This window comes from Drosophila sulfurigaster, chromosome 2R (assembly GCF_023558435.1).
Source record: "Drosophila sulfurigaster albostrigata strain 15112-1811.04 chromosome 2R, ASM2355843v2, whole genome shotgun sequence".
Taxonomy (NCBI): Eukaryota; Metazoa; Arthropoda; class Insecta; order Diptera; family Drosophilidae; genus Drosophila; species Drosophila sulfurigaster.
Window position 1 is genome coordinate 15763352 of NC_084882.1, and position 18918 is coordinate 15782269.

At 38.9% G+C, this 18918-nt stretch overlaps 3 protein-coding genes and 1 long non-coding RNA gene across 4 annotated transcripts; 2 read left to right on the forward strand and 2 right to left on the reverse strand.

The window, feature by feature from the left end:
* The first annotated feature begins 12689 nt into the window (after positions 1-12689).
* LOC133837819 (leucine-rich repeat-containing protein 15-like) lies at positions 12690-14649 on the forward strand. Its single transcript, XM_062268712.1, has 2 exons — positions 12690-14403; positions 14500-14649. The coding sequence occupies exons 1-2, from the start codon at positions 12787-12789 to the stop codon at positions 14512-14514; spliced, it is 1632 nt and encodes a 543-aa protein (XP_062124696.1). The 5' UTR covers positions 12690-12786; the 3' UTR covers positions 14515-14649.
* Positions 14650-14760: 111 nt separating this feature from the next.
* On the reverse strand, positions 14761-15661 carry LOC133837820 (uncharacterized). The gene is made up of 3 exons (XR_009893870.1): positions 15451-15661; positions 15072-15389; positions 14761-15012 (listed from the first exon to the last, which is right to left on the reverse strand). It is a non-coding gene; the product is annotated as an uncharacterized LOC133837820 (long non-coding RNA).
* A 643-nt stretch (positions 15662-16304) lies between these two features.
* On the forward strand, positions 16305-17141 carry LOC133836713 (uncharacterized). Its single transcript, XM_062267305.1, has 3 exons — positions 16305-16312; positions 16532-16895; positions 16992-17141. The coding sequence occupies exons 1-3, from the start codon at positions 16305-16307 to the stop codon at positions 17004-17006; spliced, it is 387 nt and encodes a 128-aa protein (XP_062123289.1). The 3' UTR covers positions 17007-17141.
* Positions 17142-17352: 211 nt separating this feature from the next.
* LOC133836714 (uncharacterized) lies at positions 17353-18044 on the reverse strand. Its single transcript, XM_062267306.1, has 3 exons — positions 17955-18044; positions 17560-17880; positions 17353-17505 (listed from the first exon to the last, which is right to left on the reverse strand). Exons 1-3 carry the CDS (start codon positions 18027-18029, stop codon positions 17353-17355), a joined length of 549 nt encoding a protein of 182 aa, XP_062123290.1. The 5' UTR covers positions 18030-18044.
* Positions 18045-18918: the final 874 nt, after the last annotated feature.

Genomic DNA, 18918 nt, shown 5'->3' on the forward strand with positions numbered 1-18918 from the left:
CTTTAAATAATTGCCATTTATAGCTATGTCGACAATTTCAATGGTTGTGGTTCGAACTTCGAAGCTGAGGGCAACAATTCGATAAATGAGCTGCCAGCACGTATTAAAATGGAAAATATGAATATGCCGCATGTGCTAATGATATGAGTATCGGTGTTGCAAGCGTCCTTGTGCTGCACTGCTATCCTGCCAATGATGCTGTGGCATGTGCTGCGGTTCGAAGTTGCAACATATTGGCACACTTGAGGCGCCTGCCTCGACATCGACGAGGCACGCGCGTTGCAGCACTTGAACTCCAAGCACCAAGTGCTGTCGCTGCTGTAGGTCCTGCCACACACACATACATACACACACACAGTCATCGGAGAAGGGGTGAGAGGTGGAAAACTTTTAGCAGGCGCATTTCTCTCGTTGTTTTTTATAATTTGCTGTTCAGTAGAAAGAAGAAGTCGCACGCTCTCTATTGGAATTTGCACAATGAAAACACTTGAGTTCGCTGCTGTTGTCGAGACGTGTGGAGTAGCAGACGAGGCGTGGAAGCGGGGTGGTCTGAACTTTTTGGTTCAAGAACAATGGTTCAAGAGCTGCTTGCAAAACAAAAAGCGTTTTAAGTTTTAATTACATGAGGCACAAAAGACTGCGCCGGAATGAACAAGAGCCAAGGAGGCGAGACAAGGACCTGGCCATGGGGTTGCAGCTGCTAAAGTGCCCAATCGGAAATTGTACAAGTAAGTATATAGTATCTTTATAGCACAGTCTTAACTAATGACTGTCCTTAGTTGTCTGTATGTAAGTATGAGCATAAGTATTTATTTTTGGGCAGCTCAAGAAGCTCATGTACTTGGCACGGCGCTAATCAACTGGTTCAAATCTTTAGCCACCTTCTCGAGCATTCACCAAATAATTCTCAATGGGGCAACAACAACAAGAACGTGAGCCATGGCATGGTAAGCAATGGCAAGCAGTCAGATTGTATGACGTGCCATCTGAAACTATCTATCAAATACAGGCAGCCATAGCTTGTCAGTGATTAGATTTCCAGCTCTCTTCAGAAAAAAAACCACAACTCTAGCAGAGTCTCCACAGTGCAACAAAAAAAAAAAGAAAAGAAAAGGAAAAACAAAAATTATAAAAAATTGCTCAATTGTGACTGATTAGACTTTGTTTTCAATTTGTTTGTCGATGCCTGGCTGAGGGGGGGAAAGGTGGCAACAGAGGAGCGCTGACAGAAGCTACCTCTTCGTAAAGTTTTTAATCAAAATTGTACAGGAAATCAAAAATCAGTTGAAAAATAAAAATCACAGTTTCTTATCGTGATGTTTTCTAGCGCTTTACCCCAATTGCTATCCCCCCGCCATCGCGTCTATAGATACCCTGTAATCGGTGGTAAAATAGGTATTTCAGCTCTGGTTTTGTTGGCGGCATTTTGAAGTGCAAGCATGAATTAAATGATTAAAAGTAATTTAAGGTTTACTGTACAAGAAAAACTTAATTTTACTCTCAGCTACAGCTTTAATATGATATTTCAATTATAGAAAATAGTTTAGGTGAATTAACTTGTAACTATGGTATAAGTAATTGGTATCTCACAGTCCATCAGTCAGCGTGTAGTTGCCAGTTTAGAGCTGTCTGTTGTTGGGGGTTTTTCAAACCATTTCTTCAACTGTCTAAACAATGGGCTTGTGAAGAAGTCGAAGTCGTCTCTGTTTTTGGGGCCCTTGGCGTGTAATTTTGAAGAACGCAACGCAGTAGCTATGAAATCAATTACGCGATAAAGATTTGACAGCACAAGCGCAGCAATGTGGCAGTCGATAATTAATTTTAACGCTTTATCGCATTGAGGTGCGCCCTGTGCGTCTCTGATAGTCGCTGATAGCTGATAGTCGATAGGCTCTGTGTGCTACACACACACACACACACACAAAGACATCTATGTAGACAGAAAGACAGACAGTGAGACAGCAGCAACAACGTTGTCCGAATTGATTGAAGTCTGTCTAAAGACGTTTTCTAATCTGTGACACAATTGGAAAATTATGAGTGTGTGCCGTATGCCTATGAATTTATTAAATTCCCTCCACTCTTCAGCTCACATATTTTGTTGTTGCTGTTATTCTTTTTTATATACATATATATATTTTTGTTGTGGTTCCTTTTTGTTTATGACTGTCTGTGTGCAGGGCAGAGAGATGTTTCCCATGATATGCAAACGAACTCAATTATTTATTTTATCACAAATGATTTCGCTTATCAAATCTAGAAATCGCCTCATCTTCAGTATACGAAGTAAGCAACCAACAACGTACCTTTTCTCAGCTACCAACTCTGGCTGGTTGTTGGCTGCTGGCTGTTGGCTGTTGGCTGCTGGTTGCTGTCTCCAACTCCAATTCCAATTTCAGCTTCAACTTGAGCTCTCCTCTCATCCCATGGCATGGCTTGGCATCTCATCTCATCTCTTGTGTGTTTTATGTTGTACCCTCTTGAGTTTTTCTTACAATTGTGCTTGGGTCCAAACCAATGTGGTTCGCTCTCTCTCACACTCTCTCACTCTGTCCTGCTCGTTTCGTGGCCGCCATTATTCAAGGAGCCAGAGCCACAGTCTCCGAAAAACTCCGTCTCCGTCTCCGTCACCGACTCATTCGCAAGCGGTCGCATCTTTTGGCGCTATCTTTGCGTTGAAATCTCACAGTTCATGTCAAATTTCTTGTGTTTTTATATATCATCGCCGTGGCAGCCTTTCCTTGCTTTCCTTGTAAGTATGTAAATGTCGCTGCTTGAGTCGCAGGTCGCAAGTCGCAAGTCGCGAGTTACCGAGTTCCGAGTTGAATGTTGCAGCTGCCGCTGCTGCTGATGCATTTTGCACTTCCCCCGCAGCTGTGACTGATTGTCGTGCGTTTATCTTTTGATGTCGCATTGCTTCTGCTTCTGTTGGTGCGGCGCAGCGCAGCGCTTTGCTTAATTAAGTTTCAAGCCGGCTCCGCCTGATCCGTCGCAACAAACTCAATTTTTAGCACCTATTGACATGCAAAGCCATGGCAAACATAGAGGAGTCTCAAGGAGGCCACACAGACCGCAATGGCAATTGGCCCGCCAAATCAATCAATTCAACACGCAATTTAAGTAGGCAAGCAGCAAGCAGCCAGCAGCAGAGCCCGATAATTTCTCTATTTTGACTTGGCCCGTAGACACGGGACTGACAATAAATAATAACTCAATACAAATCCCAATTACAGTCGAGTGCCACCCGCCTTGTTGACGACGACGACGACGACGACGAGACAGCAACCCCTCCCATGTGGAAATCCTTCCCTTCTGATTGTCCTTTTCTTTTTTGTGTGTGTGTGTGTGTCCTCTGTACACCTCTGCTCCTTCAGTGTGTTCGTTTTATTTGATTTGATCAGCGGGGTTTCGCCTACATGAGCCACAACGATGACGCCGTCTAGCGCCGGGGTTTAATTTTATTTTACTTCTCCTTTTTTTAGGTTTATCCTGCCCTCGCCCGCCACATAAATCGTTTGTTTTGGCCCAAAACCAGCCCTCCAGCTAACCAGATTGTGTGTGCTTGTGTGTGTGTGCGGGTCTCCGAGTGTTTCTCTCTTTTATTTAAATTTTCATTTAATTTGTTATTTGTTTACATGAAATACACCGACGTGCGACGACAACGGAGGCAACATATGACAACATTCTCAGCCGGCCACAATTGCCATTGTCTGTCTCTCAACGCCACAGTCACAAAATATCGTAAGCGGGGGGAATAGAAGAATGATGCCATACAATGTCCATGCCCACTGCTGACCACACACCTGGACACCCCTGAGCAGTTGGCCACTGTTTGCAACTGTGTCTAATTGCGGCCCTCGGCTCTGACAAGGACTATTCCATAGGGGGGAATCCTTTTGGCCAAACGGACAAAAGCCTCAATTGCAATTTCTGAGAATTATGGCTGGCAGTAAATGAAAGGGCTAAGCTTGAAAAAGTCACAAAAAAGATGTTGAAGTAACAAACTGAAATATTTATATTAAACATGTTAAACAATTTCAGCTAAAAACTATAAAAATAAACTTGTAAAATTTGTATCTATATTAACATCTGAAAACATTTAACGATTGTGAAATGCATAAAATTAATGTAATTGTATAATATTACCAATTGATATATATCATAAAAACGCACACGTATTTCTTGTCAAATCAATCAAATAAACAAAACAAAAAATACTTTTCCTAATGGAAAATATTTCGTTTAAATGGTTTCGTATAATTGCTCGGATAAAATAAATTAATTCGCATACGAATTTTTAGGTGGTGCGACATCAATTATGCAAATGACACAGTTTTAATTGGTTTGCTAACAAGATTTAATGCATTTTGAGTTGTTAAGCAAACTAGTTCAGTTATAGTTTCAGGGCGTTTAAACACGAATGCGAACGATTGAATAGTTATTTGATAAAAACAACAGGTAATAAATACCCTTTAAATCAAAGCAGTCAGCCAAAGCATGAGAATTAGTAGTCGAACAGGCTTTAAAATCCGGCAAATCTGAACAGCATCTCGAACAAATTAAGTGGACAACAATAAATCAACGGCTGACGACGGAATTCAAATGAAAAATCAATAAGCTGAAAAATCTATTGACCAAGACAAGACCAAGATACAGAGTCACAGTTGTTACTGTTGTTGTTGTTGATGTTGTTGTTGTGGGGAACGAGCTGCGTGTTTAACAACAAACAATTAAGATGGCGACCAATTGATAAGCTAGCAGCCAAATCATCAGCCGCAGCAACGACAGCAACACAGAGCAACAACAACATCACAGCAATCACAGAAGTTGTGGCCAATGGGTTTTCGTTGGTTGCTTGATGAAAGAAATGGCTATAATGAAATAATTATGGTTGCGCCTTAGGGCTGACCATTTATATGATGGCCAGCGAGACACTTGGCTCAGTTACAGCGTCTGGGAGACCTAAAACGCATGTTAATCAAACATTGATTGCAACAGCAACAGAAACAGCAACAACATCGGGAGAAACAACAACAATGTGTGGCACTTTATCGCAGCAATATATCGAGTTGTTTTTGCCAGGACGTGTGTATGCAGCAGGATCCTCAACAATATGTGCCATGCTTTGCTTATCGCCACATTGCCATCTATCAGTTGCCACAGCCAGTTGCCAGTTGCCAGTTGCCAGTTGCCAGTTGCCAGTTGATGGTTTTGATTGCTGCTTTTGGCCATGCGTGATATTTATTTGTTATTTGACACAAAACGCCGATTGTCGAGTCGAGTCAACTCTCGTGTCTCCGTGTCTGGACCAGACCAGAGCCACCTTGTGGCATGTGTCTCGTCTGGTTTCGAGAGACAATTGAGTGACCAATATGAAAAATGAAACGTAGCCAAGACTGAGCAGCAAGCTGGTAACATTTTTTTTTGGTTTTAATTTGCCCTTCCATTGTGAAGCCAACACAGAGAGAGAACAAGAGAGAGGCACAAAAAAGGAGCAAACTAAATTGTAAACATTTTTGCGCGCCTGCATCAAGATAAACAAACCGCAACACAATGAGCACTCCGGAGGACTATTTGGCCAGCGAGAAATTAGACACGTGATGGGCCCAGCTTCGAGATGGCCACGACAAAAACCTAACTGATAATCGACCACAACAAAAAAAGAATGCAAAGAAAAACTGAGCTGAATCGACTCCACGTTTTTTTTTTTGTTTTGGTTTTTTTCAGCAAAATGAAGCTAAAGACTTCCGAGATTAGGACCAGGCCGATTCAATCAGCTCAATCTGCTCATCATTTGAATAGGTGCGAACAGCGATTCAAATGTTTCGATAACGTCGAGTTGAAGAGAACGAAACAGGAAGCCGTTAAAATCGAGGCTGCTGCCAAATTATGAACTAGGCATAGGGGACAACAATTCAGTTCAGCTCAGATCGGAGTTTGAATTTGAGTTGAGATTGCCACAGTTCTGGGGGCACTTCAGTGGCATCCAATTAAATTCAATTTTCGAACAAGCTCTGGCGATGCTACTGCGATAAATTAAGCAAACATTTCGTCGCTTTTCGGTTTTCGTTGCTCGCAACAACAAAAAAAACACAACAGAAGTCGACAAACGCATTCAGTGATGCGACTGCAAAATACCCAAGAGAATATGGGAAGAGCTCAAAAAGAGATTGAGATAGTATAGTTGATAGTTGGATCATAAAATTGTGCTCAATGGTATTTAAGTATTTGATAAAGTTCTATTCATTTAACATCAATTATATACATGATTATTATTATTATTCAAAAGTCTGAATTTTATTTTTTACATATTTTTCAATGTTTAAGTAAACTTTTTCCAAGGCAGCAAGACATTAATTTTAGTATTAAATCAACATTTCCTCAATTTTGAGCAAAATGCCCATTGCACTTCTCTCGCATTGCAGGGTATACAAATCAACACACAAAACAAGACAACGTGCAAACACTGCAAGGCGAGAAGCAAACACAACACGCTGATTATCAAAATTTGATAAAACATTAGATACCCCAACACACACATACAGAGGCACAACTGCACACATCTATGGTAGTAGGACTTGCTCTGTTTCGGTTCACTTGCTCTACTCTGTTTGGGAAAACGGGGAACAAACGAATTTCTAACGCGCGCTACAAGTTTATTTGTGCGTAACAAATATTTATTGGAAAGGTAACACTTGCGTCTCTCACACGTTCCCCCTCCTCCGTGCACCTTTCGGTCTGCGGAGAGAGGGGGGTAAAGGTCCAACTGTTGCCCAATTGACCAATTAAGAGTTAGCAGCTCGATGATGTGTGTCGCCACCGTAGAGTCCATCAGGTACATCCACCACTTGGATTTCATTTCCAGTGCGCTGCAATTACTTGTGGTTTGTTAGCATTGAGTTGGTCTAACAAAGCGGGTCACCATTTTAAATGGTACAGTGAAGCCCAGTCAAATGGAATAATTGCAGACCAATTGAATGCAGTTTCCAATCGCTTTGGATTAGAGTCAAATTGTATTTTATAATAAAATTAAAAGAATTTAACAGTAAAAAAAAGCGTAAAAGTGTAAGCATTTCTTTTTTAATTTATTAGTTTTAATTTAATAAAAACATTTAATTAAATCAACAAAAAATGAGCTACCAAAGTTAAGTACTGAAAATTAATTATTGTTTCTGCGGTAAAGCGAAAAAAGTAGACAACAAATTTGCTAATCATTCTATACTTCTCTGCAAAATAAAACTTTGTTCGTTCGCTGGCAATGCTTACTGTCATAATTATAATTTTTCTAGACGTAATTGTCAAATCGCTCTTTCTCTTGTTTGTTTTCCCCTCTCTTTCTCTGTCGCTGCGTCTCTTTCTGTCATTTGGAATATCATTTGTAGGCGCCAGCGACGATGACTTGCACTTTGTTTGCCATTTTGCTCTAACAACTTTGTAATTTTTTGTTTACACGCTTAAATTGTGGCGTAATTGCTTTGGGAAGTGGCAATTGCTCTGCGTCTCTCTCATTCTCTCTATGTCTATGACTATGTCTGGCTTTATGTCTAGCAGTGGCTTGTCAATTGTCAAGCGCTGCGAAAGCGCACACATGTCCCAAATAGAGACGCCACGACTTTTGAACTTGGTCAAACACAAAAGGTCAGTCCAAAAGTGCTTGTACAAAACGCACTTGTCAAAAGCAGACAACACAGAGGCAAAGGCAAGGGCATAAACAGAGACAGATAGATAAAACAGATGCTAACGCTTCGATAATCTCAACGAGTGCGTCGTAATTCGTGTAATTATATTCTCAATTACTTAACAAAGCGTCTCTGTCCAGATGCCAGATTCCGATTCGGATTTCGATTCAGATGCAGATGATGTCTTTTCGATTAGAGCAGCAAAAAAGGGAAGACAACAACATAAAGGAAAAATATGAAAAATCAAAAGCAGGCCAACAAATATAGCCATGAATGGAGATAAACTTCTAAATGCTGCTGCTGATGCTGCTGCTGCTGCTCACTCGTGCAGTCAAACAAACAAGCAAGCCAAACAAAACAAACAGATCTCAATGGGGAGGAGTAAGGGCAACGAAATGTTCTTGGGTATGGGAATGGGAATGAGATTGAAACTGGTACTGGAGGCTGCTTGTACTCGTATGCAAATGGCAGTCATCCTGCGGCCTGTCCAGGCAACTTAAGTGGTTTCAGCTCGGCAGCAGCAACAGCAACAGCAGCGATGTGATGCCTACAACGATATGATATGATTATGTTAAACGCTCGTTTTGTTTGCTTACTCTCTCTCTCTCTCTCTCTTTCTGTCTGTCTGTCTCTCACTCACACACGCAATTCACAGATTCAAAGGCAGTCGCTATGGCTGTGGCAGGGGCACAGTGCTGGGGCAACTGGCTGCCTGCTGTCATTGGTCATTGGCGTAACGCGCGGGACAGCTGCTGTAGAGTAGTTGTTGCTACGACGTCGTCGTCGTAGTCGTCGTCATGCTCTCTTAACTGATTTTCCAGTCTATGGGCGAAAAGGAGCAACGGGCAGGCTCTTTACTCTCCCCACTCGCCTCACTTGGGCTGCATTCAGTTCGGTTTCAAGTTGACGATTTCATAATTCAATTTACAAGATAAGGCGAATAAACCAACCAACCAAACAACCAAGCAACCAACAACAACTACAACAAATGCGGCAACCGTTTTGGGGCGTGTTGTGAAATGGAGACAGCAAACCAAATACAAATATATAGAAAGAGCGAACGAGAGAGAAAGAGAGCAAAAAATGAAAACCTTTTAATTAATTATGCATCAGCGATTGTGTTTAAATCAAATGAAGTTCAGTCAAATCTCACTCAGATATCTCTGACTCGTCTGTCTTTTTTATATTTGATTTTTTTTGTATTGTTGTCAGCTCCAGCTGCATCTGATGCATGTTACGCATACGCCGAGTGGCACACATATGACAAAAGTTAAATGGAATATTGTGATTTTAAATATTATCAAGCAATTACAAAATGCCAAAAGATTGAGATGCATCTGCACTGACAACAGAGTAGCATACACACACCGCACAACAAACAAAACTCGCACTTTGATTGCAAGCTTATCAATAAAATTTCCACGTAAACGAGATGTGTTTTTTTTTGGCTGGCTGGTTGCTTTGTGCTAAAACAAATACTCGCACAGCAGATCCTTTAATTCTCTGCATAATTTCAAATCAGACAAGCGTTAAAAACATTTCATTATAACGCTACACAATCGGAATATTTAATGATTTAATCGGCAAACGAAATCAGCCACAACAGACAGCAAACAGCAACAACAACAAGCAGACGCAACACCTAAGCAGAAGCTCAGCTCGAGTCTCAACTGCAGACTGCGGACTGCAGACTGTGGAGACAGAGACAGAGAGGAAGACGAAGACGGCAGACACAACGTTGCTCGATTAACTGCTTCAAATTCACAGATTTTAAATTTAAAACGTAGCCACAGTGCGCAGCGCAACGCGGAGTGAAGCGGAGTAAGGCATAAAACATGTAAGAGAAACAACCTGAGTGCCTCCCCCCCTCGCGCTCTCGCATCCAATTGCTGCAGTCTGTGGCAACGTTCAGATATAATGGCGCGAGTTTCATGTTTACAAAAAGATTATGCAGCGCCCAGCGCAAACGTGCTGGCGTTGAAGCTGTAGCTGTAGCTGGAGCTCGAGCTCGAGCTGGAACTGTAGCTGTAGATGTAGCTGGAGTTCTAATTAAACAATTCGTAGAATTTCGCGTTAATTGCGAGAAAACGACTCGAACGTGCAGCGTGAATGCGACTGAGCTGACTGAGCTTGCAACCTGAAGAGCATTGAATGGGGCAAGGTGACACGTTTGGGGACTTTAAATACGAACAGAGTGGGAGAATGGTATAGAAGGAGTGAAAAAGCTCAGCACTTTGATTAGTTGACATTACTAGCTTATTATGTGGGCAGCAATACACTTTGCACTGTTGACCCGCATGAGAGTAGAGCGATAGCTAGCTGAGAGCTATATTATTAGAGTCCATGTGACAGCACATGGTTGAGTAAGTGAGTGAGAAACTGAAGATCGCAAACGGAGAAAACTCAATTCAAATTATCGCCGTACAAGATCGACAGATGTTCAACAAAAAAAAAAAAACGCAGAGCAAGAGCAACAACATCGTCTCTGAGGAGAATGAAGAACAGCAAACAAGGAATGAGGACGGCTGCAGAGGTCAATGAGGTGCACCGACCGTTGTCCAGATCGATCGTTTTGGCCACAAAGCCACAGCTACAGCCAAAGTCAAAGCCAAAGTCAGAGCCAGATCGAAAGGCAAAGCAGTCGCACGTTTCGCTGAGCAAATAACGCCCCATTTGTTGCCAAAATACTAAACTAAAGCCCTTAATCTAAACCACTTTGGGCAATGAACGGACATTGGCCCGAGCAAAGGGGCAGTAGAGTATTGAGGGGAAAGGACAACAGATCGGCTCGAACGATCGGCATTGGACAACGCCACGCATATTTCGCATAACACAGGCACACCTTTGCACAAAAGTCCAAAAGAGAAAACCACCAAAAAGGGATAACCACAAAAGCATAGAATATGAATATGAACCACTGAATGTATGTGTGTGTGTGTGTGTGTTTTTGAGTATTGTTGAAGTACCCAAAACCCGCACGCAGTCAACGTCAACGCAACGCTACCGTCGATCATCATCCTCGTCATCATTGCTCGTCATTCAAGAACCACAATCCAAGTCCAGGCAGACAAAGCGGACAGACAGAGAGGGACAGACACTCAAAGGGGCTGCTTATCAGCAGCGATTAATCAGCATCGCCGCAGCTGATAACGCCAGGCGACCCTGTCGAGCTTGTAGCGCAGTGTTGAACGCATTTGTTCGCAGCAACAGCAACAGCAGCATTGTTGGCCATGCGCAGTGGCAAGCAACACTCATGTTTAAATTATGATGGCTTCTAAGTTGTGCCCCGACTTCAACTGCAACCTCATCTCCGTCTCCGTCTCTTTCTCCTTTTCCATCTCCATCTCCCATTCCAAGTCCACTCAGCAGTGGCAATGTCATGGCGATGCGTGTGTTATATGTGGGCATATGGGCTACTTTGATCTTCGTGTTAGAAGTCATGTTACTGACCCATTGACAACGTGTTCTCTCCAAATGCGCAGATTTCTCAGTCTATTGCCTTCATAAGTACACATATGAAGCTTTTTCCAGCAACAAACTGAAAGCTTTGTGTGTGCTTTCTTAATTGTTTATAAATATTGTTGCCACACTGCAAAAAAAAAACGAATAAAAAATTTTGTGGTTTTATAGACACATTTTTAAATGAAAAACATTTACTGTGAAAAATTGAAAAGACAGTTCAAATGAATACAAATTAAAACATGTTCGGCCTAATTATTAGATTGATTTCTCCATTATATAAAACGATTTATTTTCTTCGCAATTGAGCTTGAATAATAAAGCTAATAGCGGGTTGTAGATTTCTAAAAAAAAAAAAGTCATATTTGACATAGACGATACTTCCGGAAAATAATTTGGTACTAAGTTATAGGCAATTGTAAATCCATTTACATAATAATCATAATTCTGTAAAACAAAAAATAATAATAATAAAAACATTTATGCTAATCAAATGTTGAAAACAAACCTTTTTTTAATGGACAGCTCAATGGATAATTGGAAACAGTTCGTAATTGTTTTTCTAACGCCCGAGCCACATATTGGCTATATAGCATTTCTCTACTTTTGCAAACGTCGAATTCAATTGTGAAGTAATTAATAAATTGTACACATCTTCGGAAAACTTGTAATTTAGAAAAAGAGCAGTAATATTGTTAGATGTGCGATTGATCGAAGAGTTCATCGAGATTACGCTTAGAAGTCGATTGTCAATATCTAACATAGTTGAGTGAAATCTACTACTCCATATCTCTATAAAAACAAATGAAGCAATTGAAAAACAAAAGTCTGTTTTTCCTAGCTTTTCTTTTTCACTCACCTTTTCACCATGAATGATCAAAAAAATATTTAGTATCAAAACTATAGCTAGATGATGCGAAATTTGAGTATCCATGTTTGTAGTCAGTTGCTAACTATTTGGTATGTTGATAGCTTAATGTTAATAAAGTAACCTACTATATATTAATTCATTTTTAATAGGTTTGAATGCTTACATCAATTGATTGCTATTTGACTTAATATCCAATCATCTTCGTTTTGAAAAACAATTTAATAGTGTTATTATTCCAATTTCATACTAACTAAAAAAGCATTGAAATTTAATAAAGACATTACATATAATAATTGCTTAACATTAAAGTTTAGATCGAATGTCCACATCACGGTAAATAAATATTGGATAATTTATTAGAAATAATTCCTTCGGCATATATGTTTGTTTAATGTCATAATTAAGTGTTAACTCGTGGGTGGTCTAACTTGAGTTCTGAAGCACGATGTCGTAATCAATTATCAGTTGGAATGAAAGAGCAACTTTGTTGCAGATCAGCGCTTTGTGTGTCCCAATAATTTCCCAAAGGGGAAATTATATACCACACGCTCTCGGCTTATCAGAGCAAGCAATATATACAATGTATATTATACATACATAAGTATAGTACCCCGCAGACGCTGAATCTGAGCTTTGCTGGCGATAAGAATGCTTCATGGAGCAGCGATCGCATTTCAGTGCATTTAACGCGGTTGCAAGCGTCGGTTATAAGGGTACAAAAGCGTAATCAAGTGGAGTATATCGCCATATATATAGATCTATATAGTATATATAGTCATGCATAGACTATTGCTTTCGTTGTTGCTGTTGGGAGTAGAATATGTGCTGGGATTACCCGTCTATGATGACAGCAATAACCTCAATGTCAGCGCCAGTTGCCCAGATTCCACCTGCAGCCTATCGCAACTTTCGAGCACCTTTGTGCAGCCACTGCGATACACAGACAACAAAGCGTTGCAGCTGGAGGAGCTGCTGCTAAGCGACTGTCAGCTACGAGCTCTGCCCGTAGAGCTGCTGCGGCAGACGCCGAATCTTCGAGTCTTGATGATGCTGAACAGCAGTGTTTACCATGTGAACAAAGACGATTTTCAACCAGTCAAGCAGTTAAAACAATTGCAATTGCAACGCAATCACATCTCGCAACTAAAGAGCCAACAGTTTGTACTGCTGGAGCAGCTAGAGGTGTTGCAACTGGGCCACAACATTATTCTAGTGGTGCGTGGACAGGCTTTTACGGGTCTCACCCAGCTTCGACTGTTGGGCCTGCAGAGCAATGGCATCACGGAGCTGGCAGATGATGCCTTTGATCCGCTGCCCCAACTACTGCATCTCGATCTCAGTGACAATGAGATAACGTACATTCATCCACGAATCTTTGAGCACAACACTAAACTGCAGACTCTACTGTTCAATGGCAACCAATTTGTTCAATTCGAGTCGAGCACGTTGTTGCCATTGAAAAATCTACGATTACTCGATCTGAGCAACTGTCACGTGGAGGAGTTGCAGCTTGAGAGCGTTCACAGAGTGCGCATCGAGAGCAGCCGCTTGCAGCGCTTAATCATCAACGGCGGCGTTATCAATTTACAGGCGGGCCACAATGAGCTGACGAAGCTTTACATTGGCGATAAGAGTGCCGTCATCGAGCTCGACCTGCAGCACAATCTGCTGGATGGCAATGCCACTGCCACGCTGCTCGACGGCATGTGGAATCTGCAACGTCTCGATCTCTCTAAAAACAACATTGACTCACTCTCGCCCGCAAACAACTCTCTGCGTCTGCTGCTGCCCAGTCTCACACAACTGAATCTCGCCTACAATCAGTTGGAGGAACTGTCACCAATGCTGCCCTATCGCCTGACTAAACTGGACATATCCTACAATCATCTAATCTCAGTGACGGCCGCCAACTTTGCAACTCTTCCAAATTTACAGCAACTCAATGTACAGGATGTTCGACTGACAGACTTCGACTACAAGCTGTTTCATCAACAGCATCCAAAGTTCCAGGAGATTGGAGTGTGCGACAGTGACTACAGATTCATGCACATACTAGCCACATTTTTCACTGATCGTGGCATCCATCTGCCTGTGAAATGCAATCAGCACAAACCGAGCAGTGAACAGATCACAAGGGAACCTCAATTGCAGCCGGCGACTGAGCCACAGTGTGGTCCTATAGCTGGCGTCAGTGGCATTCATCCATATTGGACGACCCGGGACGTTTTAGCGTTTGTAACGCTTGTGGTGGTATTTGTTATACTACTGATTCAGCTATATCACATTCTGGAGGAGGAGGGTTGTGTGCGTCGCATGCGGCAGCGGCTGCGGGGCAGGCCGCAAATCGTCAATGGCACTCACAGCAACAGACGCCTCAATGAGGAGGACTCTGAAGTATGATTTCGCTTATACATTTCTTTTGTTTTACTTTTCGTTTCTTTCGTTTATTATTTCTTATTTTTTCATCATCATTTTTTCCCCATCACACAGACATCGAGTGCATAGCTGTGAGAACATTCAGCCACAGACATAAACTTAAACGCACAAACTATTGGCTAGCACAAGGTAAATTAAATAGAAACTTGCAAAGATTTTTGTGATTCATTGATTAAATAAAATACATTAAACACGCAAATTAAATCTAATATTTATTTTATTTCATGTCAAAATTAAAGAGTAAGGCATAAATTTGACAAAGCTTTTATTGGATAAAATCAATTTCATATTTTACACATGTAAAATTCACCTTAAACAAAAACCACACCAACATTTATCGAATGCAAATATCGTGATTATATTACTTGTGTAAAACATTCGATTAAATAATTATTTTATTATAAAGAAGAATTTATTTTCTTCTTACTTGACCTGTAATAACTATATTTATACCGGTTTGTAGATTTCTGTAAAAAGTTAAATTTGATAAAAAAAATAAAAATTCGGTAAATAACCTGGAATTAAATTCGGGCCAATTGTGAATCCTTTTAAATAATATTCATAATTCTGCAAAGAAATAAACTTTAATTAACGTATGCATGCGAATAAATTCTCATGAAGCAAACCTTTTTTACTGGACAGTTCAATGGGTAATTTGAAACAGCCCGTAATTCTCTTTCTATTATCTTTGCCGCATATTGGCTATATAGCATTTCTCTACTTTTGCAAACATCGAAGTCAAGAGTGAAGTAATTCATAAATTTTTCAGTGTGTTTAACCTTTAAATTATATGTTCCCGTTATATTATACAAATCTTCAGAAACCTTAAAATTTCCGAAGATAGTCGGAATATTGCTAGTGCGGTTTATCCAGTGGTTTAGAGTTATTATTACTTTTGGGAGGCGGTTGTCAATCTCTATATTAGTAAAATCTACATATTTGCGCTATACAAAATATTTAAATATTAAAAAAGCAAAAGATTAAGATAAATCTTCTTTCGTTCACCTTTGCTCCCTGAGTGATTAACAAAATATTAAGAAATATTACTATTGTCAAATGATGCGAAATTCGAGTGTCCATTTTTGAAGTCAGCGATAAACTATTCGATGAGCTGTTCGCCTAATGTTAATAAAGTTCGAAATAATAATTTAATTTTAATGATACCTAATCATATTCAATATCGATAATTAAGTAGTTTTATACGTATAATTATATACTTAAAAAAAAAACGATTTACATTAACTGTTCAAATCGTATTTAACTCAATAAATTTGCGAAGAAAGTGTTGGATCCAAATTTTATGTACATTTAATCAAACCAATAGTTACTCTGAATTCTAAATTAAATATAAATGTTTTCTTTGTGCAAAATCGAAAAACAAAAAAATTCAATTGTTTGACAATAAATGTTTCAATTGTACAAAGTTTTTGTGCATAATTCAACAGTTATTCGAAATGTATATATATTCGGCTAAAACATTACATTTATCGAGTATGAATATCGTAGATTACTTTGCTTCTTAAGAATTGTTATTTAATTTAAAGTAGAATTTTTTGTTTCGCAAATAACCTGTAACAATTATGCTGGCACAGGATTTCTGAAGATAGTAAGATTCGGCAAAAAATTTAAGTTCGGCAAATAGATTTAAATTAAATTCGGGTCGATTGTGAATCCTTTTACATAATATTCATAATTCTGTAATGTAATTATGTAAGCGAATAAATTCTCGTAAAGCAAACCTTTTTAAATGGACAGTTAAATGGGTAATTTGAAACAAAGCGTAATTGTTTTTCCAGCTTCTGCGATATATAACATATTTGCTGTATATCTTTTCCATAGCTTAGCAAACGTCGAAGTCAATGGTTACGTAATTAATAAACTTATCAGTGAATTTAAAGTTTAAATTGAATTTTGCCGTTATATTATAACAAGTAAGAAAGTTACAGTCGAGTGTGCTCGTCTGTGAGATACCCGCTACCCATGTTGAATAAAAGCAAAATATTGCGGTATTTTTCTTTCTTCAAATATACCAAAATACAAATATACTAAAAATAAACCAAACGGTGTATTTGTTATATCGATATAGTACTAGTACTAGAGTACTCATACTAGTCACATTTTTCACCGATCGTGGCATCCATCTGCCTGTGCCATGCAATCAGCACAAACCGAGCAGTGAACAGATCACAAGGGAACCTCAATTGCAGCCGGCGACTGAGGCACAGTGTGGTCCTATAGCTGGCGTCAGTGGCATTCATCCATATTGGACGACCCGGGACGTTTTAGCGTTTGTAACGCTTGTGGTGGTATTTGTTATACTACTGATTCAGCTATATCACATTCTGGAGGAGGAGGGTTGTGTGCGTCGCATGCGGCAGCGGCTGCGGGGCAGGCCGCAAATCGTCAATGGCACTCACAGCAACAGACGCCTCAATGAGGAGGACTCTGAAGTATGATTTCGCTTATACATTTCTTTTGTTTTACTTTTCGTTTCTTTCGTTTATTATTTCTTATTTTTTCATCATCATTTTTTCCCCATCACACAGACATCGAGTGCATAGCTGTGAGAACATTCAGCCACAGACATAAACTTAAACGCACAAACTATTGGCTAGCACAAGGTAAATTAAATAGAAACTTGCAAAGATTATTGTGATTCATTGATTAAATAAAATACATTAAATACGCAAATTAAATCTAATACTTATTTTATTTCATGTCAAAATTAAAAAGTAAGGCATAAATTTGACAAACAAAGCTTTTATTGGATAAAATCATTTTCATTATTTACACATGTAAATTCACCTTAAACAACAACCACACCAACATTAATTGAATGCAAATATCGTGATTTTATTACTTGTGTGAAACATTTGATTAAGTGATTATTTTATTATATAGAAGAATTTATTTGCTTCGTACTTGACCTGTAATAACTATATTTATACCGGTTTGTAGATTTCTGTAAAAAGTTAAATTTGATAAAAAAAAAATTTTCGCAAAATAACCAGGAATTAAATTCGTATCAACTGTGAATCCTTTTACATAATATTCATAATTCTGTAAAGAGATAATCTTTAATAATGTATGCGAATAAATTCTCTTAAAACAAACCTTTTTTAATGGACAGTCCAATGGGTAGTTCGAAACAGTGAGTAATTGTTTTTCCAAAATCTGTGCCACATATTGGCTATATAGCATTTCTCTACCTTTGCAATAGTCAAAGTCAAGAGTGAAGTAATTAATAAACTTCTCATTGAATTTAACGTTTAATTTAAATGTTCCCGTTAGATTATACACATCTTCAGAAAACTTGAAGTTCATGTAGAGAGCCGAAATATTGCTAGACGTGCGATTGATCCAAGAATACATCGCTATTACGTTTGGAAGTCGATTGTCAATCTCTACTTTTGTGAAATCTACTACCACATTTCTCTATAAAACCAAACAAAAACATTCAAATAACAAAAGTTAAAGTTAAATTTTCTCGAGCTTTCTTTCTCACTCACCTTTGCTCCATGGATAGTGAACAAAATATTGAGTACCAGAAATATCGCCAAAGGATACGAAAGTCGAGTGTCCATGTTTGAGGTCTACGGCAAACTATTCGATTAGTTGTTATTTTAATGTTAATAATGTGCACTTCAATAATTTACTTTTAATTGGTTTTTGATTTAATACCCAATAATTGTCATTTAATAATTATAAGTATACCCGCTTCCTATAGGTTATTATATCTTTGGGCCTACAGAAAAAATGTTAAAACTTATTTATGAAATACTTTTGTATGGTAAAAAACGCCTGCTGCAATAGAAACTTACCAGCTTTGGTTAAATATGGTTGTTTAGTGATTTATGGTATATTTTGAATGTAGTACTATATTAATATACAGAATATAGCCTTTGGTATATATTCGTATATTTTCAAGAATTATACCGCCCTGTTTTGCTCTTACTCAAATTGGGTAGCGAGTATCTCACAAACGAGCACACTCATCCCACATTTGAAACCCTTTATTCTTATGATGATGACATAAATGATGTGAAGACTTAAAACATAATAACACCTGAGAATCAATACTTTATATAAATTGTTAAACTCGTTTTTAATACAATAAATATGCGAAGTAATTGGTTAATCCCATTTTTCGTATAATATATTTGGAGTTGCTCAGAATTTAAAATTTTGTTTAAATATTTTCCGTTGTTCAAAATAGAAAAGTAAAACAAATTCAGTTATTTAAAAAGTCATTTTAAAATTGTATACAATTTATTGTGCGTAAACATTACATGTACCGAATATGAATATCGTTGTTTATTTATGGAAAATATCGAAATGTGAAGGTTAGTAGAACTTATTTGTTTAGCACACGTCCCTTAACAACTATATTTATAATAGGTTGTAGATTTCTGAAGAAAGTAGTATTTGACAGAAAATATACGTTCGGCAAATAAATTGGAATTAAACTCGGAT

Excerpts from the sequence above, each read along its gene's own strand:
- LOC133837819 (XM_062268712.1), top strand. The coding sequence starts at position 12,787 with ATGCATAGACTATTGCTTTCGTTGTTGCTGTTGGGAGTAGAATATGTG.
- LOC133836714 (XM_062267306.1), bottom strand. The coding sequence starts at position 18,029 with ATGGACACTCGACTTTCGTATCCTTTGGCGATATTTCTGGTACTCAAT. Across the intron at positions 17,881-17,954 it reads TCACTATCCATGGAGCAAAG|AGAAATGTGGTAGTAGATTT; the intron begins GTGAGTGAGAAA and ends TTGGTTTTATAG. Across the intron at positions 17,506-17,559 it reads TGGACTGTCCATTAAAAAAG|AATTATGAATATTATGTAAA; the intron begins GTTTGTTTTAAG and ends ATCTCTTTACAG.